The 24880-nt window shown below is 40.8% G+C and overlaps 2 protein-coding genes across 3 annotated transcripts in view; one reads left to right on the top strand and one right to left on the bottom strand.

Annotated features, from left to right (window-relative positions):
• sergef (secretion regulating guanine nucleotide exchange factor) overlaps positions 1-1531 on the top strand; it is a 14524-nt gene extending 12993 nt beyond the window's left edge. Inside the window, exon 11 of the mRNA XM_039666014.2 lies at positions 7-1531. Coding sequence (XP_039521948.2) covers positions 7-191 — 185 coding nt within the window. The 3' untranslated portion in view covers positions 192-1531. The remainder of the gene's footprint in view (positions 1-6) is intronic.
• Positions 851-24880, bottom strand: kcnc1b (potassium voltage-gated channel, Shaw-related subfamily, member 1b). Of its 2 annotated transcripts, none has more exons than XM_039666008.2 (4): positions 23736-24880; positions 11951-12884; positions 10219-10395; positions 851-3592 (listed from the first exon to the last, which is right to left on the bottom strand). In XM_039666008.2, exons 1-4 carry the CDS (start codon positions 24300-24302, stop codon positions 3483-3485), a joined length of 1788 nt encoding a protein of 595 aa, XP_039521942.1. In that variant the 5' UTR covers positions 24303-24880; the 3' UTR covers positions 851-3482. The 2 variants fall into 2 exon arrangements, with proteins under 2 accessions (XP_039521942.1, XP_039521939.1); XM_039666005.2 differs by lacking the exon at positions 851-3592 and adding an exon at positions 4796-7447 and having other exon boundaries at positions 23736-24879.

Raw genomic sequence — 24880 nt, 5'->3', positions numbered from 1 at the left:
CTTCAGGGGGTCGGATATTCTCCTGGGGCTGGAACGAACACGGAATGTGTGGAGACGGTTCCCTTTGTGACATCAGGCAACCACGGCCAGTCCCTGGTCTCGCAGACGCTACGGCTCTTCTGATTGGCTGTGGAGCAGGACATTCAATGGCACTATGCAGTTTGAAGAGCAACAAGGATTCTGCAAGCTGAACAGGTTTCAGCGTTTGTCTCTCTCTCCGTTTGCTTTCGTTACGTTTTAATGAATTATTCAGAAAGACATGTTTAAGCCTTTAAAGGACAGATTTATGATCAAAGTCTCAGAGATGCAAATACTACCTACGGATGATCACATTATGCTAATGACATCAGGAAATAAACAGGCACAAGAACACTAGGCCCAATCATGCAAATATTCATAGCTTAAAGGAGAGACCTTTGGTTTTGTTTTTAAAATTATAATGACATTCATATGGCTTTTTTTTTCTCCAATTAAATACCCATAAAAGTAAATCTATATGCAATCACTGATGTATTTCGGCGTTTATATGCTGTCCTAGTGCCTTCACAACCATTCAGAAAGAGTGAAATTCAATGAGGAGACAAATTCAATCAGACACTCATTTTCGTCATTTTTGTCATTCACGCTTCCTTTCCTGTGATCGACGGTCAAGGATCATTTCCTCTGACTTTTCACCCCAGGGACAGAGAAGACCTTTAAATAACCTTCACCGTAAATACACCGTAAAACCGATTTACTGCTAAGAAATGACCTGTCTGAAAACAATCAATCTCACAGAATACCCAATGATGGAGTAATAATCTACTAAAGACACTCAACAAAGCTTGAAAAACCCACACAACACACAAAATCTGTTTTAGTGTTTTTTATTATCATTGGGGTATTTTTTCTTGTTTTTTTTTTCTCTCTTCAGAAAGACACAAAATTGCCTTAACAATGTCAACTCAAACCATCAATGAAAACACCACCTGGTTTTAAATAACTATCCATACTATGCACTGCAGTGAGCTGAAAAACACAAGGAACGTCTCACAGCACAAACGTTTTTGCCTGGGAGTTTGCAAAACTATTCAGTCCCAATGACTGTACACATCTTGAGTTTTATTTATATGTATAATATATATATATATTTATTACTCATTGATGTTTGTGCTCTGATGTTGTCGGGTCTTTAAACAGTCCAGCATATTGTAAGGAAACGACCCAATGTTGACATTCCTGTGATGCAACTGGCAGTGCGCTAGTTTGGTCCCAAAGAACTGGGTTTACTTCACATTTTCACAACAATGAAAAATAAACGTTGAAAAAATAAACATAACAGTATCGGTTCCTTTCATATTTTCCATCATAAACCCTGTATGTTCTTGTTCTCTATAAAGAGTCGTGTTGTTATACAGTGCAGGATTGTCTCTTGTGATGGTTTTTATGAAAACCGCTATAATAATGTGTCTTCCAAAATTGCTTGTATATTCACATTGAATTTTCAAATGCAAACTAAGCGTTTATTAAACATATTCCTCACAAAACTCAATGATGGTGTCATTCCTTCAAAAATTTTGAGTTTGGTCCCAGTGATAAGCTTACAAGCCTTGGTATTTCACCTTTAAATCCAACACCACATTCTAACCAGGCGCGACACTCCATTTTTTTTTTTTTTTTTACGCTCAGTGAAAATGCTATGCAACACGCCAATCACAGCCACTGACAATGTATATTAAACATCAAATATGAGTGAAATTTTGGACCAATGCGATTCAATTCGGGGCGGAGCTTCCCAGCATGTTATGGTGCGTTCTATTATTCATCCGAATCGGACGACAGATGTTGCCTAGCAACACGCCAACTTTCCTCGGATTTCTCCTCTCGGACGTCGGACAACCGTGAGGACATTCATCCGTTTCGGAATTCAAGATGGCTGCGCCCTGTGACTTGTAAGAATGAATTGTTTTCGTTGTTTTTGAAACGCTTTGGTATTTTAAATGACGATTATAATCACTCGTATTACTGCGTCCGCTGTAGGTATGGGAATCGGTTGTTGTGAGTGCAATTACTAACGTTGCTAGCGTTGCTAACAGAAGATTAACATGAAAAACATTAAATAAAGTGAACATTTTCAAGTTCCAATGGCTGTGTTTTGATAAGTTCTAGTCATAATATATATTTTTTAATGTAAGTGCCTGATACTCGGGCAGTGCTACCATTATAACAGCTTTCCGGGTGGTGTCCATTTTTTTCTCCGACTTGGACATGCAAAATGTGACGTCAAATCCGAGGTCCGAGTCGGTTCGTTGGCTATAATAGAACGCACCATTAGGTTGCGCATAAGCCCTGAAAAGTGAAGCCAAAACATCTTGATCGCCCCCGGTGGCCGGTCCTAGTATAGGTCATAAACCCCGCCTCCCCATGTTATTCAACGGCACGCGAGACCAACTAAACAATTTAATTACACTTCAGATATCGTTTTTCCAAATATGGTTTTTGTCATTTACTGTAGTTATCACGCTGATGTAATTTCAAGTGTTTGTTTTTAGTTAATTATTTGATTGACAGCTGTGATTGACAGGTTCTCTGAGCGTAGTAGTCACTGAAGCACCAACACTTTGTTCGGGATCTTCAAGGACTGAGGAAATTGGGGCTTTAAATTTAATATCTAAATTTCTATAATTAATTTTAAAATAAGTGCATGAGCGTGTTCTTGCGATTGATTCGGCGAGAGTGAGGGCGGGGCCTTGATTTCGCGGCTCGCTATTGCGCATGTCTGGTACCGAAATCGCTTTTGCGCAGACTCAATTTCCAAGATGTCAGCGCCATATCAGGACACTCGCGGCTTCACTTCTGACCAATGGGAGAGAGCGAAGGGGCGTCGTCCATCTTTTTTTACAGTCTATGGTCACGCCTGATTAGGACACGGTGCATCTCGAAAGTGACCAGCCAAACATGTGAGCTACAAAATATATCAAATCCGTCGTTTGTTTTACAGAAAGGAATGTAAAAGTGAACGGTGCAAACAGTGCAAAAGGCATTTCTACATGGTAACTACAGTAGTACAAAATACAGGAAAACTATTGCTTTTTTTTCCTCCCTACTCACACATGATCACAGAGCACATGTTTTCACTGTTTTCTTTTTTCCCACTGAAATGATTAGCGACTGGAGTAACATTTTTACAACATTTAAACCACCAAAAACAAACACTTCAACAAGATAAAAGAAAGATTTACTCAACACCAGCACATACAAGCACCATGTACAACACTGACACTCACGAACAGAAAAACAACAGGCACTTCGCACAGCACGACAAACCACAAACCAAACCGCGCTACAGTACATACGGCTGAACAACTAGCTTCTGTGCTACATCTACGCTGAATTATTCTGTCACACCTCAAAGAAAAGTGCTAATCTACAACAAACACACAGCACACGCTCTCTCTCACTCACTCACTCACGCACGCACACACGCGCAAAATACGGTACTATCAGGTGGGGGATGTGGCTTTATGGTTGACACACATAGTGGTTGGTACACCATGGTTCATTACACACACTGACTCGGTTGGTTGTCTGCTTCGGTTGGCACGCCGGGTCTCTAAAAAAACACAAAGAGAAAACAACAACAACAAACAACAAGGAAAATCATATTAATACACCAAACGGACGGCACAGAAACATGGGGGAGGGGGGGTGGGCGGATGGAGAAGGCTGGCGGGATTGTTGTCCCTCGAACCGTGCAAGCAAACAGTGCGACTATGACCTCCTTTACAGGCTCATGGTAAACTTGGGCTTTTACCATGCGCTCTCCCATGCTCCAAACTGCATTCATTCAGATCCAGTGTAAGTCTACAGTTTATTGTTAAAGGAACAGTTCACCCAAAAATGAATATTTCCGGATTATTTTATCACCCCAGTGCCATCCAAGATGAGTATGACTTTCTATCCGCAGCCGAAGAGAAATGAAGGATTAGGGGGGAAAATATTCCAGGATTTTTCTCCATCTAATGCCAGTGAATGATGCCCAAAAGAGACCATATTTGGCGGTTTAGCTTAAAAGTTCTCCACATGACAAATAAGGGCAAAATAATCAAATTATATACTTTTATCTACACATTTTCTGCCTTGGTCCAGCTCTGCGAAGTTGAAACGGTTGAGTTCACGACCTCTAGCACATTGGAAAGGTTACGCATGATGTAGGCGGCAAGAACTACACCATTGTTTACAAGAAGAGTTTACATCAATGATACACACATAAACACACCATTAACAGTAAACTGAGTTAAAAAAAAATCATGGATCGTTTTCCGCCAAAACCTCCAAAATTTCTCTTCGGCTGAGAAATATATCCATATACATCTTGGAAAAAATAAATTTTTAGGTGAGCTGTTCCTTTAATATGAATAACTCAGGTCATGCTGTGTTTGGGTTTGTACGCAGTGGGACGGTGTGACATGCTTGGTTAATGACTTGTGGCATGCTACCGGAGTGTGAAACAGGGCACGGTCACCGCTAGTCCTGCCTCGGCTCTCCTGTTTCAATCGCTTTACCGGGAGGTCACACACTTTCTCTTTGACCTTTCCCACCTTTCACGATCCAAGTGTGCTTTAACAGAACTGAATTATGAGGTGCATCATTTTTAAATGTGGACTGTAAAGTCCAAAAATAGCTGAGGGAAAAGCAGCTTGGTGATAAAGACGGGGTGAAAGATCAAAGAGACATCACAATACAGGCACATCTTATTGCCAAGCAACCGGGGAGTTATGTATGCATGTTCTGTCAAAGAAAACCAGAGTCTATATACAGATTGGATACAAAATTTATTTCATGCAAGGTTCATATTTACAGTTTTGTCATTCGCATATGTATTTTTGCATAAAAGTCCATGCATTTACCTCTCCCCAAGTAATCCCAAAAGTACATCGATTATTTTCTTTTTAAAAGACGCTTTTTTTTTCTGTTGACTGCACGATACATCAATATTATATATTTTCTGTGATTGCGTGTGATTTGCTACATTGTTAAATGTTTACAAATGTGATATACACATGTATTTACTCCATATTAATCACATTTGAAGCTGAATTTATGAAAAATATGGGTTTTGTGAAAATAAAGCTTCTTTATACAATAGCTGGTATTGTAATTGGAATTCTGCTATTTAAATTTGCCTGCTCTGGTTGAGAAAAAAATGAGTTAAAGTGCATCTTTTTCACTATTTGCATCTTAATACATTAGGCAAAAAGTCCGATGGTCAACTCGATTGCTGCTACTAACAGATATAGGGTGTTTAAAACACACCAGCGATCATAGTTTGGGGAAAGGCAAAAAAAAGAAAATGTCAGGAAAAATAAAATAACAGTTGCTACATATATTGTATGTCATCATAAATGATATCATACTCTGCATCAGGTATATTTAAAGAAGCTTTGGGTGAAAAAAAAACATTTTTTCTTACATATTTTCAATATGCTTACATCGTTTTCTCAGATAGTTTCCCATGCAAAGCATGCAAATGCAAATGAAGTTTCTCCAGTCAACTTTTTTTTGGTGACGTGTGCAGAATCATGATTGTTTGGTGTTTCTTCAAACTAAGTTTATCTTATATATGAAAGAGCCATTGTCTCATCTGTTTTCCTTTTAAATGGTGTCCATAAGCACCTAATGAAAACCACAGCTTTAAACACTCAGGGTTTAGGAGAAAGGAGTGATGAAGGAGAGATAAGGAAGAATGAAAGTGCAGAAATTTGAAAGTGAGGAAAGAAATGAGACTGCAAAGAGAAGGGAAGGTAGATGACACCACTGCAAGAGTAGAGTAGAGTAGAGAAGAGTACTGTAGAGTAGAGTAGAGAAGAGTACTCTACTGTAGAGTAGAGAAGAGTGCTCTACTCTACTGTAGAGAAGAGGAGTAGAGTAGAGTAGATTAGAGTTGAGAAGAGAAGAATACTCTTCTGTAGAGAAGAGAAGAGAACTCTACTGTAGAGAAGAGTAGAGAAGAGTACTCTACTGTAGAGAAGAGTTGAGAAGAGTACTCTACTGTAGAGAAGAGTAGAGTAGAGCAGACTCTAGAGTAGAGTAGAGAAGAGTACTCTACTGTAGAGAAGAGTAGAGAAGAATACTCTACTGTAGAGAAGAGTAGAGTAGAGTACTCAACAGTAGAGTAGAGTAGAGAAGAGTACTCTACTGTAGAGTAGAGTAGACTCTAGAGTGGAGTACAGTACTCTACTGTAGAGTAGAGTAGAGTACTCTACTGTAGAGTAGAGTAGACTCTAGAGTAGAGTACAGTACTCTACTGTAGAGTAGAGAAGAGTAGAGAAGAGTACTCTACTGTAGAGAAGAGTAGAGAAGAGTACTCTACTGTAGAGTAGAGTAGACTCTAGAGTAGAGTACAGTACTCTACTGTAGAGTAGAGAAGAGTAGAGAAGAGTACTCTACTGTAGAGTAGAGTAGACTCTAGAGTAGAGTACAGTACTCTACTGTAGAGTAGAGTACTCTACTGTAGAGTAGAGTAGAGTAGAGAAGAGTAGAGAACAGTACTCTACTGAAGAGAAGAGTAGAGAAGAGAAGAGATGAGTACTCTACTGTAGAGTAGAGTAGAGAATGGAGAAAAGAAGAGGAAGAAACAAGGATATACATGTGAAGGGAGGAGGAAGGAAGTAACAGAAGAAAGGCGGAAGGGAAGAGAAAATAAAGGAGATGGGTGATGGAGAAAAGCAGAAAGAACAGACAAGAGATGGGATGAGGAAAAGGGGGAGGAAGGGGAAGGAAAATAGTGGAAGGAGGAGGAAAACAAGAAAAAACCTTAGATAAGAGGAGAACAATGGAGAAGATAGAGGAGGAGGAAGGAGGGGTAATTAAGAAGATAAAGGAGAAGGCAAGAGCAGAGAAAGGAAAATGGAGGAATAGGATGGGAAATTGTGAAAGCGAAAACTAAAAAAGATTAGATAGGAGAAAGGAGAATATGGAGGTGGAGGAAGAAAAGACAATCAAGAAGAAGATAAAGGAGAAGAGCAGAAAGGGAGAGGAAGGTGAAGGACAGAGGATGGGGAAGGATAAGAGAATAAGGAGTGGAAGACGAAGTGGGGAAGGAAGCAAAAGTAAAGGGAAGTTTCAAAATGGGGAGGAGAAAGAATAAGGGAAAAGAATAGGAAAACTGATAAAAGAAGGGGAAGCAGAAACAGAAGCAAAGATGGTGAAGATCAGGGATAAGAGAAAGTTTGAAATGAAGGAGAGTTTAATGAGAGACGGATGGATGGTACACAGTGTGAGCAGGCGTCCCAGCGCAGCACTGCGGAACGAGGGCCTCTGATTGGTTAGTTTTGTTGTCCATGCTACAGGATGGATGGGATGGGAGAGTGGACCTGCTGCATGAGACAGGACGGGCTGCAGGGCAGGGCCGACACTGAGGCCACGCCTCCAGACATGCTGCTGTGGCTCCATGGCTTTTCATAACCTTCATTTGAAGAGAAAAAGGGCTTTCAGTAAAACCTCAGAGCAGCCTTCAACTTTAGACAAAGACTCTCCTCCAAGGCTTGCTTGTGAATAAATATGATCATTGGACAGATAAGATGAGGTGTGTACTTGTATGTGGTGTTTGCACAGATTAGATTTGGTTACTGTTGCCCTGTCATGTACTTATGTTCATGATTAGCCAGTTGACATTGACTTGTTGCCAAGTCAACTGCATCATCCTCCATGCGTTCTATGCTTCGAACTGTCTACTGCATGCATGGAGTGGTTACACAGTGCTTTACAGCACAACACAGGTTCAGAGAGACATCAAAGAACTCAGCCAGACACGTCAGCCCGACAAGCGACAACCAGACGTGTTTAACCGTTACAAGATAATGCTAGTTCTGTTAAATAAGGGGCAAACTACAAGGCTAACAGAAGTATTTCATTCGTTTCTCAATTCTTTCTTGTCCTAAAGTATTGTTTAAATGAGAACTCCGGTGCAAAATGAACCTGTGGTCTAATTACACATCTGTACCTAGTCGACCGTTCTCTGAGATTTGTTTTCATGATAATCGAATGTAAAGAGTTTTATCTCTAAAAACTGTTTAGCGCATACGCTAGTTTATGGGGGCATATAATAAGTAAAAAGAAATCGATAGTTAATACCACTAACAAGGCTTAAAATAGCCCCACACTAACACAGTAACATAAAACGAAGCATTGAGAAGTTTGTAAGTGTACAGACCGTTTAATAAGAAGATACTTTATGAAGACAGTTCACTTTGTGTATACAAACAGGAGTGATCTTAGAAAATAGTCTCGACTAGTCAAACCACGAACAAGGTGCTAAGTGAGCTGAACTGTATGAAGTTCAGCGAACTTCTGAACTGTATGAACGGCGTTCGTGGTTTGACTTGTCGAGACTTTTTTCCAAAGATGGCGCCACCTGTATGCACAAAGTGCACTGTCTTGATAAAATATCTTCTTATTAAGCGGTCTGTACACTTACAAAGTTCTCAATGCTTCGTTTTGCATGTAGGGACCCTCATTATGTTACTGTGTTAGTGTTAGCGATTGCTTTTTACTTATTAAATGCCCCTATACATACTAGCGTTATACGCTAAACAGTTTTAGAGATAAAACTCTTTACATTCGATTTTCATGAAAACAAATCTCAGAGAACGGTCGACTAGGTACCAGTGTGTAATTAGACCAAAGATTCATTTTGAGCCGGAGTTCTCCTTTAAGGTCTTACCTTAAAGAATTTGATTCTTAATAGCCCTGGCCAAGTCTTATCTTGACTGCCCTGTTGAAAAGACCAGAATTGTTGTTTGTATTACGCATGCTAGTCCCAACAAAACTTCTTAACTAACCTACCCAGCAAGACTTCCTCAATCATCCAGCATCGAGGAGAAAGACCAGCACCTAAAGCCAAGTTCACACTACAGGATTTTAAGCCCGATTTGCAAATCGTTGAGCTCGCCGACGGGTCAGGGTGTTATCGCATGCAAATCGAGGGGGGTTTAGCGGGCGATGAATGCTCACCAATCTGTTAGTATGAAAGAGCCAAAAACGCATCAAAGATGCTCGCAGATGCGTTGCAGAGCCCAGAAAAATATCTAGCATCCTAGATATCCAGAGCTGTCGCACGACTCAACCTCAGTGATGTCATGAGCTACAGCCAATCAGAGAAGGCGTAGGCTGAGGTCACTGGATAAATCTTGTTTTTCCTTTCATCAAATCATTGCGCAAACAGTTTGCAGCAAAAGTTTCTGTCTGAAGTCTATATTCGTGTGTTGCGTTCTTCGTCTTCTTCGCTGGGTATTGCCGCGCGTGCTGTTTCGCGTAATTTCCGGTTCGTTTTATCGTGTGATTTTTCGAAAACTAGGTTTGTAGACAAGATAGAATCGTTGGGTGACAGAGTTGTTGTCAACTCGTGCAGTGCGTTACCTCCTGTTGCGGATCAATCACATTGTGTCGTGTGGTGTGAACAGCTCAACAACTTGAACACTCCTGAATTCACAGAGAGCAAGTCATGTAGTGTTAACCGCACAGTTCAGCCCAACGTTTTAAAATCATGTAGTGTGAACTAGGCTTAACCAGCCTGGATGAGAACGGGAATTTATGTTGGTAACCTGGTCTTTTCAGTAGGGTATCATGGACTTGCTAATGGCTCCTGTTTGCTGTCATTTTTAGAAATTACGATCGAGAGCTTCTGACTGGCTGAGTTCTTGTTATGTGACCACATGCCCCATATCCCATGCTGCATCTCTTGTGAGATTCACCACCACCAGGAGCACCCGCCATTGTGAATCTGCATGCAAACAAGCACACTGCTAGGCAATATACTGAAGCTTATTTCATTTACTGTACTAAACCATTTTTTCCCCCATCATTCACTTTTTCATTTAAAATTGGACCTTTAAATAATGGTCCACTGAATCTGCCTGAAATACGTACATGTATGACGTATGAACACAATAAGAAAAACTGGCACTGCATGTTCTTCTCAAAGATCTTGTTCTGACTGAGCTAAAAAATCAAGAGGCCTGTTGACGGCTCACTTGGATATGTTATTTCTGTCGCAGCTTTTCCTGTCAACCTTGGGGTAACGGCAGACCTGAGGAGCTATCAGACTGCGAAAAAGAAGGCTGAGTGACAAGTCGGTCGATTTGCACCGAAAGAGCATCTTTGATTGACAGCTGCTCCACTTTAAGACACAGCCCTGGCAGTGCGCTGATGGGTAGCAGTGATTGGCTGGTTACGTACCCTTCCTGACTCTCCCCCCAGTGTGATTGGCCCGTTCTCCTCCGGAAGTGAGCAGGAAGCAGGGTCTCTCACGGTCCACGGGGCTGAAGACTTCCTCTGGCGACACCGCCTGGTCGATGTGAGGACAATCCTCATTGGCCAGGGCAGCTTTAGATGGCTCCCCGTTCACTTTAAAATCTCCAGTCACAGGCAAAGAGAGATGACTCATTACAGATTGATGGAATGTGACATGCAGGATTTATAACACGCCGATACATCCTGAAAGCCAAACCGCTCACAGAGTTCAGACCTGATGATGTTTAAATGACATTTCGGCCAGAAAGACTTATGCTTTTTCAACCATGCATGATTTATACCTAATCAAATGGATATGATCCAGCATTTACAAACACTAGGAAACCATATTTACATGCAATATCATGACCTAGATCAGAGGTAATCAACCCTGCTCCTGGAGACCCATTGCCCTTCCGAGTTTAGCTACAACCTTAATCAAACACACTTGAACCAGCTAATCCTTTTCAGCATTATCTGAACATTGTTGGAGCAGGGTTGACATTTTAAATTCCGTCTAGAAGTATAAATAAATAATCCTGACCTAGATTTAAGAAATTTGACTTGTGTTGTATTGTATTACTGCATTAGAATATATCAAATTGGATGCCCGAAAGTAGAACTGGACTTGTCTCTCTGAAAATCTCTTCAGTCAACGGATCACTTCATAAAAGTGCATTGCGTCAAAAGTCATTTTTCAAACAATTTAGCGTCATTCACAAACCCTTTCCCCTCTACATCCTTAATAGATACCATGCCCTTTCATGTAAATGTACAGTACACAAACAAGAATAATAAATCTTAATCCCGTTTCTTGTTTAAAAACCTAACAGTAAGTAGAAGCATTATTCAGATGCATCCAACTCAATTGCAATTCCGTCTAGCTAAACATCCAGGGCTCAGCATATCAAAATCATTATCTTTTCAAGTAAAAGCCTTCCTCTAGTCTATGTAAACATAGAACTGAACTAAAACACTTTGTCTCCTTGTCCAAAAGTCCATAAGCTGCAAAAACATGACCACCTACTGTACATTAACTCATCCGTGTTCACCAAACTGATTCATTAACTTGTTGCTAAGTAACAAGGAAGTACTAAAGAGATTGTTTGTATTGAGACACACCAAGCCGAAGTCAAAGAACTAGCGGCGACAAAAGCCGTTTATGTTGTTGCCTCTCAACCAAAAAGCTGCGCTTGAACACACCAATTAGACTAAAAGCGACTGTCAGCTAGCATGTGTGTTCTGCGCCTGTGTCTAACTAAATATCTGTCTATTTCAGCAGGTATCAATAGTCTAAAATGAACCGTACTGAACCGTAAACAAATCAGCGCTTGCTTACCATTTTGAATATCAACCACGCCACTTCCTTCGATCTAATTGTCTCATGTTATTATGACAATATTAAAATTTGAATGCTCAGTAAAGATGACGAAAAATTATAACAGCCATCTGTCTGTACCGTCTTGACTTCTTAGCTTGCTTTCATCACAATCAGAGTTCTCTCTAATCAACATGCTGAATCAGCCCAAAGACCCCAGAGAGCGGCCAGAAATAGGTTATATAATGGTAAAACCTAATCAGTGATGCTCTAGGAAAACAAATTTATGATATGACTCCTTTAAGGTTAACAAACAGTAACACTGACAAATTTGACAGATTCTAAAATAGTAATTCCTACCTTGGTATCTGATCTCAGAGACCTCTTCCTGTGCCAGGGGGCATGCTTCGCTGTGTGTGCTGGGTCGTGGGGAGTTAATGGCTGACTTGCAGTAGTTAGGAGACCCCAGTTGAGGTGCCCGTGGGATATGCTTATTTTTTTTCTTTGGTAGTTTTTGTTTCGCCATGGCTAGGGAGTAGTACATGCCGAAGTTGTTGACAATGACAGGTACAGGCATGGCAATCGTCAGTACACCTGAGAGGGCGCACAGCGCGCCCACCAGCATACCAGACGTCGTCTGAGGGTACATATCGCCATAGCCGAGGGTTGTCATTGTTACCACAGCCCACCAGAAGCCAATGGGGATGTTCTTGAAGTGTGTGTCGTTACTAGCGTCGGGATCATTGGGGTTTCTTCCGATACGTTCAGCATAGTAGATCATAGTAGCAAAGATCAAGACTCCGAGTGCCAGGAAAATGATGAGGAGGATAAATTCATTGGTACTGGCGCGGAGTGTGTGCCCCAGTACCCGCAAACCCACAAAGTGTCGTGTCAACTTGAAGATACGGAGAATTCGAACGAATCGCACCACACGGAGGAAACCCAACACGTCTTTCGCTGCTTTGGAGGAGAGTCCGCTCAGCCCCACCTCAAGGTAGAAGGGGAGGATGGCCACAAAGTCAATGATGTTGAGGGTGTTTCTGACGAACTTTAATTTGTTAGGACAGGTAGTCACTCGGATCAGAAACTCAATAGTGAACCACACGACGCAGACACCCTCAACGTAGGTTAACTGCACCATGGTCTCCGTCTCAAGGATGACTTGCTCCCGAGTTTCATTGCCGACCGTGTAGATATAAGTGTGGTTGACGATGGGATTGAAGGCCTCATGAGTCTCCAAACAGAATGTGGTGATGGATAACAAAATGAAGAACAAAGATGCAAATGCTACCCACTGTGAGAAAAAAGAGAGAGGGAGACATTGTGTAAGACCTTAAAGAAATAGTTGACAATTCTTTCAATATTTAATCATCCTAATGTCATTCCAAAGCTGTATGACTCTTTCATCCATGGAACACAACAGGGGAAATTTTGGAGGAATGAACTGGTCTGTTGTCTAATGTCTATTCTGATAGCTTTGATAGAATATATGATATGTTGATGGTGCTTTCAACCTCATTCCCTTTTCATTGTAACTGCATGGATCAAAGAGCGATCAATACAATACTTCAAAATCCTCCTTTAGTGTTCCACCAAAGAAAAAGGTTATACAGGAACAACGCTAGGGTGAGAATTAGCGCTTTTCCATTACCAGTACCAGCTCGGCTCGACTCGACTCAGCTCGCATTTCGCTCCGTTTTCCTTTGCAGACTGTACCGCAACAAATAGTACCCTGTCGTCATAGCGACGCCTTTCGTTCCTCGTTGCCCTATCAAGCTCTCGCTGGATCCTCTCTTCGGCAACCAAACAAAGGAAAGTCTGCACCTCCTCATTTGACCACGGCGTATTCTTCCGAGTTCCCATAATAATAGTAGTAAGCTTAGTAACTATTTCTGGCCAAACTATTTAAAAATGGCGCAGTGAATGGTGACGATGCTCTCTGACCAATCAGCAGTCGGCATTGTTTTCACGTCACATTTTAGTACCGCCTTAGCTCGCTCAGAACCTCGCCGGATGTGGTACTAAAAAAAGTACCCGAAAACAGGTACAGGTACAACTTTTACACAATGGAGAATCAAACAAAGGCGAGCCGAGCCGAGTCGAGTCGAGCTGGTACTGTGTGGTGGAAAAGCGCCATAAGTGCTGAATTTCTCAAATTAAACAGCTGTAACATGTCCGCTATAAATAGGTTTTCCCAACTTCCCAAAAATAAATCCAATTACAACACACCATGAAAACACTAATTTCTCAGCAGAATTTAAGGGAAGTGCACTTGGATGATATCATGTCTTGAGTTTCTCAGTGTGCTACTGAGAAGTGCCACGTCAACAATAAAAGTACAGTGCTGAAACTCAAGGTCATTGTATCAAGAAATTAGTGTTAGGGGCAGTTGTCTACAAACGGGAAGGTTGGTGGTTCAATACTATACTTCAAAATCCCTGGTTCAATTGGTTGGTGGTTCAATCCCCGGTTCCACCTGACCAAGTCTAGAGGTGTCCATGAGCAAGACAACTAATGGCTCTTTCAGACTGCACGATTTTCAAAGTAGTCAGGTCGCTGCTCTTTTCACACTGCATGACTATCTTGGCCAGCATTCAGTCGCTGCTGTGTTCACACTGGACGATGGATCGGCGACAGAAGGTTTCACACTGCATGACTTTAGAAAAATCGCCGACAGACTCTGTCTAGCACGCTGCACGCAAACTACATTTCACAACAAACACGCGTGAGATATGAAAAGGAAACAACGCGCGACACCACACGTGCAAGACCGGAGTTCTCACGTGAGACTTTTTTTTCGACCCGGTTGTGGTACAGCTGGTGAAACAGACACGAGTGCTCCTGCCAAATTTCTACTAATTTTTCTTCCATTTATTGTGTCCAAATAGACCGAGAAGAAGCTTTTTTTGTTGAAACAATGCCATATCATGTTGATATGTGATCTATAACTCCTCCCCGAACTCCCTGCTGCTCTGTATCTTGCTCTCTCACTGGCTGCCGGTGATCGCCGATGTAGTTTTCAGTCAAAACACTTTTCACACAGCAGGATGTTGAATCGCCGACAGGTCCAGATATTTAGCATGCCAAATATCTCACGGGCGTCGGCGACTCGTCGGTGATTCTCTCAGTTCGCGTCTTTGTTCATTCACACTGCGTGATTGTCACTCGCGTGAACGAGCGCCGATTTGCCTGTGATTTCGGGCATTTGTCGGCGATTTCTCAAAACCTGTCGGCGAGCCAAAATCGTGGCTAAAATCATGCAGTCTGAACTCGGCATAAGCCCAACTTCTCCCGACGAGCTGGATCACGCCTTGTATGGTTGACACCATGAATGGGTGAATGTGAGGCAAAATGTAAAGCGCTTTGGTGGCCATTGGGTCTGTGAAAGCGCTATATAAATGCAGTCCATTTATATTGTGCGCTCTCAAGGGCAGTATAGAACGACAGAAAGGCACAGACATAGCTGCCCTCCATCACTCTGGGATAAATTTAGCCATAGTTCCCCTCACTAGGGATTTCTGGTCAGCCTCTGGCAAGGTTACCACACAGATTTGGTGAGATGGTCCCACGAGTGTTTTGAAAGAGGATGGGGGAAGCTTCACCAATTACACTGCAGCTTACAGTAAGAGAGAACAACAAGCATGGACAGATGGAGCTGGATTTCACTAGGGGAGCCCCACCACAGGATGAATGGTGGAATTACATAAGTGCTAGTTGGCCATGTTTTCCCTAGCGTGGGATCTTCTGGCAACTGTGAAAGGCACCATCCATTACGTATATTGATTACTTTGCTGAAATAAAATAGTTAAGACTATGAATCTCAATGGCAAATCATCCATCAGCATATAATAGGGGTGGGATAATGCATTCATGCGACAAATAAGAATTCAGGGCATTCTTGGAATTTAAAAATTCATCGTTATCCCTACTATTATATTGTCTGTGGGCAACCAATAACGTTCCGGAGGGAGGCTTTCTACAACTTGCTTCGACAGTTGCATTTTAATCGGCAAAACGAATTAAACATACACAGCAGTCAACAATAAATCAGGTATATATTAACATATTTTCTTAAATACATTTGAATTATAAAAATAAACTAAAAATGTATTTTTATCAAACTTGTCTGGGCGGGCCAGTGAGTAGTGTGGGTGGGCCAGTGCCGCCCTTGCTCAATACTGGCTACGCCCCTGTTTGAAAGACCGGTTGACTTCCTGAGTCTATGAAACCACTCCCTCAGAAACAGGCTGTGGGATCAGATTGGTTAGTTTGGGCCAGTGTGTTGTGATTGGCTAAACTGTAGATCATGTTGTCCGGATACTTAACGATCCTTAACCTTTATGAGCGAAAGTTGCATGTGTGTTCCTGTCAAATGTATATAATAGTGTCGATACTGCAGTATCAGTATGAGCCAGAATCAGACCCAGAAAGTGGCGATGAAGAGAGCCTGACGGCACTTACAAAACGTTTCTGAATGGTAATTTGCCTATATTTTTTTTTACTTTATACACGTTTGTTTTACACAATAGCGTCAAACTAAGTGGCTACTAACGTTATATACACAAACAGTGTTGGCACTGGTTTACGTTCTTGATCAAATCGAAAAATAACGTCATAAAGCATATATACATGAAAATACATTTACAACATTAGTACATTTACAAATTCAGGTCCAAAATGTTTGTACGTGTTTGTCGTAGACACGAAATAGCATAACTAGTAGCCTAGTGGCTGTAAAGCCAGCGCTGGCTTTTGATAAAGCTAATTACGTCTGAAATTATACATGCAAATATATTTAAAACAATTAAATCTTGTTGTGGCCCAACAACTGCTGCCTCTGGTTTTAAAGTTGGAACTACTTCTTGTTTTAGTAACAGTTTCTTGTTGAATCCGGTGTTGAACTCGTGGAGATTTTGGAAGCTGTCTTCCGTAAAATGCGCGGCACAGAGAGCTAAACTACGATCGTCATTTTCTGGAACATAATCAAACATAAATTGTATCCATTGTTGACGAACTACAACCTCCGTGGGAAGCTCGAACAAAGAAGACCTGACAGCTGGGTGAACACAACACACTCGACGAGCCGCAGAAATATGGCCATGCCCTTTTTTGCATATTCCGGAGGGAGGGTTGATGCAAATGTGTGGGATAGTGATGTCTAAAACATCAACAAAAGCTGTTGTCCCAATCGACAATATACTGCACTTCCTGTTTTTTAAAAGACGATATCTCTGCTTACATTTAACTTTCAGCGCTGCAACTTTGCAGATACTGTTCATGCACCAACAGCAACATTACAAACTATTTAAAATGAAAAAAGTGAAATCGCAGTCAACCCACCCTTTAAATTAGCATTTTTCCATTACAAAAAATTGACTCGTGCGCTAACTCATGACCAAATTTCATTGCATAATTTAGTAAAGGAGCATAACTGAAATGAATTACAAATTACAAGTATTATGCGTTTACAACATGCAAGCTAGTATCAAATAACAGTTGCTCATATACCATGTTTTCATGAAGTTTCAAAGCATTAATACACCTGATCTCCCTCTGGTTGTGGCGGCTGGCAACACCTTTCAGTTCCTCTGTTCATTCTATCACACAAATTCGTTTTCCACAGGCAGTTTATAACTGGGTCAGCCAGTGCTTAGTCTAACAGACACTATTCCCTAGATGTGCTTCATTTCCTGTGTTTGTGGGGAGGAGAAACATTTTGTCTGAGGAAGCCCTATGAGCACATATACAAAAAAACGCACATAAATAATGGCTTTTCACCAGTCAGATCAGATCAATTTGACCTGTTGAGTTTTACAAACCCATTCTGTGCATGCAATGCTTTTTATTTGCTCAAAAGTGAACAGTTATCACCTTATACAGTAGATGAGTGCCATTGCACCTAGGAACTTGGGATTTTCACAAGTCCGTTCCAGTTTTGTATGCAACATGTATCATATGGTCAGTAAACGGACTGAGGTGGTAAAAAGGAGTTAATAATTCATCAAGGTAAGACATGGATTACATATTCACCACTGCTTTTCTCTCTCTCTCCCTCACAGAACCCACACTGTAAAAAAAAATATTGTTGGTTTAACTTAAAAAATGAAGTAACCTGGTTGCCTTAAAATTTTAAGTTGATTGAAATGGAAAAAGTGAGTTAATACAATGAAGGAGATTGATTTAATCATCAGAAACTCAAAATAATAAGTTATCTGAACTAAATAAATGATTTAATTTGATTTGACAAGAGAGTGTCTTTGCATTTTTTTTTATAAAATAAACAAATGCGACACAAATATTTGTATATAAAAAACCTCTTATTTAATTGCTGAATCACTTTTGCTTGGTCGAAAACACATTCTCACGACCTTGCAAATCCCAGAAGGCAAAAAAGTCTGATCCATGAGAATGTTTTATCCTCACTCTCCCATTGATCAAGAACAGCTTGATCCTCTTGATCTCGGGGGACACAACATGATCCGCTTCTCCCCCTCTGCCATCTCATCACACATTGATGACTTGAAGCAACAGTCCATTTTATGTTTCTTTCCTCCACAAAAATGAACAAACACTGCTGGTAAAACATCAAAAGTTATATGCTGCTTTTATTTGATTAAAAATATAGGTAACACTACTTGAAGGGGTGTGCATAAGACTGAAACCTTCATAACCATGACATGACATGTCTTGAATATGAAGTAGGGTTTATGCATGTTTGTGACAACTGTCATTAAGTGTCTTTTGCTCAATAATGGCATTTTGAATGCAAAAATGACATTGTTTAAGATGTCTTGACATAAACCAATACATCCTAACCTGTCAGTGTCTTTGTCATGACAACTTGACATAAAATTAAGTTAAACTGTCACGTGGTTGGCTTTGACATTAAAATTTATGGATGAACTATCCCTAGTCTTGATCAACTTTCCGGCACTTTATCGTTCAGTGAATCTAGTGCTTTAACACATCCATAGGGATGTTGGCTGCAGACATATCGATGGTCGTTCCAAAGCGTCGTCATTCGCAGTCATTTAGTATGAGTTTAAGAGCCCATTTTCATTTTACAGAGTATGAAAAAAAAAACGTGCAGGCTGCAGAACTGGGAATGTTGAAGCTTAAAGTGCTGCTAACTGAATTAGTTGGTGGGCTGCCTGGCTCTGATTCAGTCTGTGAGTGCATGTGTGTGTGAATGTGTTGCTGATGCTACAGCTGAGACTCATCCCAACCACGCAGACTAATGAGTGACTCGTGGCTTGATAATTACTGTGAGGAGAAGTCTGGAGAAGTCTACATTCATACGGACAGAGTCTGAACCAATAAGCCTCATCTTTTCACTTCCTGTTCGCTTGTATTTACGGCAGAGTACTCCGTACAGTTGGCAGTCTTTTCACGAAAGAGTCCCGGGTTCTACACATGGGGTTTAGACAATGACTGAGGTTTAGACTCATGATGCAAAATAAAATATTATTTTGACCTGGGCAAGTACTTTCCCTTATTTTTAAAAAAAGGCCAGTTGCATGAACAAGACAGTTGCATGAGTACTAGGATATATAAATATGAGCAAGACATATTTTTTTTTTATATTCACTCCCTCCCAGGTGTTACTGTTAAAGAATGACACTACACATTATCCTCAGAGTGGCATCTGTTGTTTGTAAGGCATTGTGCAAATTAGCAAACATATGAAAACAGAATGATAGTATTTCCTATTATATTTCAAAAAAACATGCAACTGGGACAGATTCTACCTTCACCTCCAACACCAGGTTTAACAACAGTTTTCTCAAGTCTCTCTGCTTTAGTACAAATAAACAGAAAACATGTGTTTTCACAAAATGAACTTGCTCACTATCTGACAACAGAGTTCATAAAACATTGCAATTGATGCTTGTTAAAGGAGTAGTTCACTTTAAAAAGAACTTTTGCTGATAATTTACTCACCCCCATGTCATCCAAGATGTCCATGTCTTTCTTTCTTCAGTCGAAAAGAAATTAAGGTTTTTGATGAAAACATTCCAGGATTTTTCTCCATATAATGGACTTCAATGGGAACCAAACGGTTCAAGGTCCAAAAGACAGTTTCAGTACAAACTGCAAACTGTTCAAAGAATAAGGGTCTTATCAAGCGAAACGATCGCTCATTTAAAAAAAATAAAACAAAGTTTAAGTTTAGAAGCTCAAATGGTTGCCTTGCCGATCTTTCAATGTTTTTGTTATCATTTCGTACGTTCGTTGAATGAACCAAATGACTTGAAAAAAGATTTGTTCATTTTGATGAACGAGTTCGAACAGGAGAGTCCGCTCATCACAGAACAGAGCAAGGCGAACATTTGAGCTTATAAAACTTGAACTTTGTTATTTATTTTTTAAATGAACGATCGTTTCGCTTGATAACACTTCTGGAATCGTTTAAAGCCCTTTGAATAGTTTGCAGTTTGCACTGAAACTGTCTTTTGGACCTTGAACCGTTTGGTTACCAGTAAAGTCCATTATATGAAGAAAAATGCTGGAATGTTTTCATCAAAAACCTTAATTTCTTTTCGACTGAAGAAAGAAAGACATGGACATCTTGGATGACATGGGGGTGAGTAAATTATCAGCAAAAGTTTTTTTTTTTTTTTTTAAAGCGAACTATTCCTTTAACCACCACATCATAACTACATTTCTACAATCAAAGATAAGAATGCTTGAGGTATTGTTTTTTTAATAAAATAAAGGCATATATGTCATATGCATTTATTTGAAAAACAAAAACTGCACATACTTATATATATATAAAGCTTTTATTATTTAAAAAAGTGAACAAAACCCTTCTTAAAGAGTCCATTTCTCTAAAGAAGCCTAAACATTTTCTAATGTACTCATCCTTGCCAGGCTTCTGTGCTTTTAGTTTAGACGAAGATAAAGAAAGATGTCAGCTGTGATCACAGCAAGCAACCGAGTTGTCAAGTTCTAATGTAATTAAGATATTCTTCCTGACGGAGACGACCTAAAAATACCTCAATACAATTGACTTGACTTGCCCGAGACAATCTAGTGAGGAAACGCCACATGCAATGCAGTGCACACACAGTCTAGCCATGACTTCAACATCCCAGTTCATTCATCTGAAATGTGCTGTGTGTTCTCCAGCCGCCTCCACTAGACACGCAGAGAGCCGTTGACAGAAATGCATATTTGATGCAGAAACCCAACTTTCCCATCATGCATCAGTGATTACTCAGACTCTTGCAGATTATCTACACTCAAAGGCTTGGATTTTTTTTTTTTATAGTTTTGAAATAAGTCTCTTATGCTCACCAAGGCTGCATTTATTTGATCAATATACAGTAAAAACTGTGAAATATTATTACAATTTAAAAGAACTGTTTTCGATTTGATTATGCTTTAAAATGTGATTTATTCCTGTGATCAAAGCTGAATTTTCAGCATCATTACTAATGTAATACGTCATTACATTAGTTGTGGAAACTGGTACCATTTAAAAGTTTGGACTGGTTAATTATTATTAAAATTAATAATTTAATTCAGAAAGAATGCTTTCAATTGAAAGGATGCACAATTAAAAGGGCATTTATAATGTTACAAAATGTTTATATTTCAACTTTATTCATCAAATAATTCTGAAAAGAAATGCGCCAAGTTTTACTCAAATTTTTTTTAATTGATCTTTTAAAGGGATAGTTCACTTTGAAATTAATTGTTGGTATGTTTTAGCTTACCTCAAGGGCATCCAAAATGTAGGTGTCTTTGTTTCCACAGTACTTTCAATTTTTATGTCAAACCATTCGTGTCTGTCAGTCATATAATGGAGGTCTATGGTCACCACCTCAAAGGGCATGCACAGAGAAGTCCAAATTAAACATGATTTAATGACTCATAAATGTAAGTACACATTGATGGCCTAAGACACGAAACGAGCGGTTTGTGTGAGAAAACGAACAGTATTTATATAGTTTTTACCTCTCTCTTTTCTACCGTTTTGATTTCCCTTCACTGTGAAGATCTAAACATATTTAGATAAACAGCAAAATCACAATGGAAGACGATTTCGATATTTAGATCTTCACAGTGAAAGGTAAAACTTCCGAAATCTCTGTGTAAACACTGAGTGACGTACATGCGCAAGAGAGATCAAAACAGTAGAAAAGAGAGAGGTAAAAACGATATAAATACTGTTCGTTTTCTCACACAAACCGCTCGTTTGGTGTCTTAGGCCATTGATGTGTACTTATACATTTACGAGTCATTAAATCATGTTTAATCTGGACTTCTCTGTGCATGCTCTTTGAGGTGGTGACCATAGACCTCCATTATATGACTGAAAGACACGAACGGTTTGACCTAAAAATATCAAAATTGAAAATACTGCGGAAACAAAGACACCTACATCTTGAATGCCCTTGCAAAAACATACCAAAAACGTATTTCAAAGTGACCTTACTACCTTTAAGCACTAAATTAGCATATCAGTGATATCATGTGACACTGAAGACTGGAGTAATGATACGGAAAATTCAGCTTTTTCATCACAAGAATACCTTTTAAAACATAATTAAAACTATAATTCTAGTAAATATATTTTACAATATTACAGTTTTTTCAAGTGAGGCCGATTCCAAATTTGGTGTAAATCATAAATCCTGGCTGCAGACTATATCTCCATAAGCAGATTCATCAACCCATGACTGCTTGATTTGCTGCGAGGCAGCATGGCTCATGTTTCTCAGTGGTCCTGCCAGGAGCCAGGGCACTTTTCCTGAACTCCGGCGGCTCTCCGCTTCGGCAGACAGAGTCGGACGGCTTGGCTCCTGGCAGAGCGGCACAGAGCCAAATGAATAATACATTTCCTTTTAGAAAACCAGTCTGACCTACTCTTTTACTTGTTTAAAAGCATTGCCTGCATTCAAAACCAACCCAAAACTTTCTAGTTCATTCCACAGTCTGCCCGCACTCAGATCTTGGAGGACGTCCATGCCCTGCTCCGTACAGTCAGTAGAGCTGACCCATATTAACCTGGCTGCCAAAACTCGAGGAAATGCTGGGATGGAGCTCATCTCCGATTAAGAGCTTATAGTGTTCTTGCTGAGAGCGGTGATGAGCTGAGAGCTGACTTTTAAAATGAGTTAATGAAATGGCCATACAATCTCAAGGGGAGTGTGTCTTTCACAGCACAAGTGCCCTTAAATACTTTATGTGCATGCATTGGTGTTTGCGTGCCTCTGTGCTTACGTTTGTCTCTAGGGGTGAGGTGTCTGCTTGTCACACATCAAAACATGATCTGTATAGACAAGCAAGGATGCGAGCAGTCTTTATTTCCAAACCCAAAGTCAGTCAGCAGATCGCAGACGCTTGATAACTTTCATCGGAAACCAACTAAGCTGCACTGTGGTAAAGAATCACAAGCAAATGGAGTTATTGTATACCAGAGACTATGGTAATGCGTGACATCACTGATGGTTTTATCTCACGAAAGAGAAGGTATTATTTTAAGGTCACCCAGAGATGTGGGATGTGCTCAGAGATGTGACCACCTAGAGTCTCAGTATCTCACCACAATTCGGGAATTGGGCCATTCCACAAAAAGAGAATCTCAGGATCAATATGATACGAGTAGACAAACTGATGCATCTTTTGCTGTGGGTTTTGCTACAACAGTATTTTTATTTTCATTTTTTGTAATTAATGAATTTATTTTCCTCTTCCCTTCTCCTCAAGGATGTGTTTATATATATATCATACCCTTGTCACATATTGCAATGTATTATAATTTATACATAATACATTTTTATAACACCTAGAGACATTTTCCTGTGACAGAATGTTTAAAATCTTACAGAAATTTCCTTTGCATCCACTAGTTTACTTATTGATTCATTTACGAAAAATCTCCTTTTAAAATGGCAAAGACCCGTTTTGAGAAATGACCCCGTTGACATGCTTGTATCTATCACTGATTTCACTAATAACGATCAATCAAACTCAAGACTCATGATGGGCTCATTAGGATCATTTGACCCTCATGGTCTGCAAAATGTATTGGATTATAGGTTTGCTGGTTGTAGGCTGAATTTAAAGGGGGCCCAGCTGGTTTCCAGCTTTTATTTTTCAGAAAGCATATAATAGCACTTCTTAATGAACTCACCCGTGCGTATTTTGAGGAATACGGGTCTTCAAAGAGCGCCCACGCCTTCTTCTGCCACCTGCTCCAGCGCCCGGACCTGTTATCGGGCGAGTCGCCTTGCGCCAGTCTCCGGGTCATCTCAACACCCTCATCCCCCTCGGCTGCCTCCACGACCGCCTCGGGCTCCGGGTCTTCATGACCGAGGTCGAGAGCACCCCCGGCGAAACTGTCCAAAGCCTCCTCCGCCTCTCGATGCTGCCGGTAGGTCATCCAACAACACGGTTCCACATCCGTCTCGTCGATCCCCCAAAACGCCAGCTCCTCCTCATACAAGGGTCCGCACACGTCCGCCGGGCAATGCAGCTTGCCAGTGCGGTAATAGTTGAGGATGTGGGCGAAAACGCCCGGGTGACGGTCGAAGAAAAACTCTCCGATGTTCGCATCATAATCGAAGTTGGTCGGCGCGTCGGGCTCCGCCAGCCAGGAAAGCCGAGTGCCGGGCAGGGTGCGCAGGGTGCTCCGGTACGTCTGGTGCTTGATTCCTCCGACGTTGATCACGATGCGATCCTTGTCGTCCCCTTGGCCCATCGCGTCCCTCTCTAGTCATATCTCCAGCCCACTGACCGTCATCATACCGCTGGGACCCATATCCAGAAAATTCAAAGAGTGCAAAATATGTTTACGATCGTGCCAGGTGCGCGTCAAAAGTGTCCATGCCACCGTCAGGTCAACAATGAGAATCCAAACCCCCTTTATGCACTTGAATGACTTTTAAGGACACATGCGAACGCGTTTTCCTTCAAATAATCCAATATCCTGACCCCCGGCTCGGGTTGAGGGTGTCAGACAGGTTTTTGTGAGGCTGTCATTGAGCGCGAGCTGGTGCTGAACGGACAGCGCCACTCATCCGTCGAGCCTTCATAACTCCAGTGTTTCTATTGTGTTGAAGCTTCCCCACGACGGAACAAACAGACAAACCATCAGCATCAGATCTCGCCTCCAGTAATTTTAGCGGCTTTCCAAACGCAGAATCGATGGTGCTCCCATTGAGGCAGATCGCTTGAGATGACGGGGTGGAAGAAACAGGCGGCGCAGCAACAAGGGAGGGTCTTTCATTCACAATACAGAGCTCAATCTAAAATGTGTTTCTATGAGAACAAAAACGC

The sequence above is a fragment of the Pimephales promelas genome, chromosome 25, assembly GCF_988280905.1.
Source record: "Pimephales promelas chromosome 25, fPimPro1.hap1.1, whole genome shotgun sequence".
Classification (NCBI taxonomy): Eukaryota; Metazoa; Chordata; class Actinopteri; order Cypriniformes; family Leuciscidae; genus Pimephales; species Pimephales promelas.
Note: the sequence above shows the minus strand (reverse complement) of the source record. Positions and strands in the feature narration are given on the sequence as shown.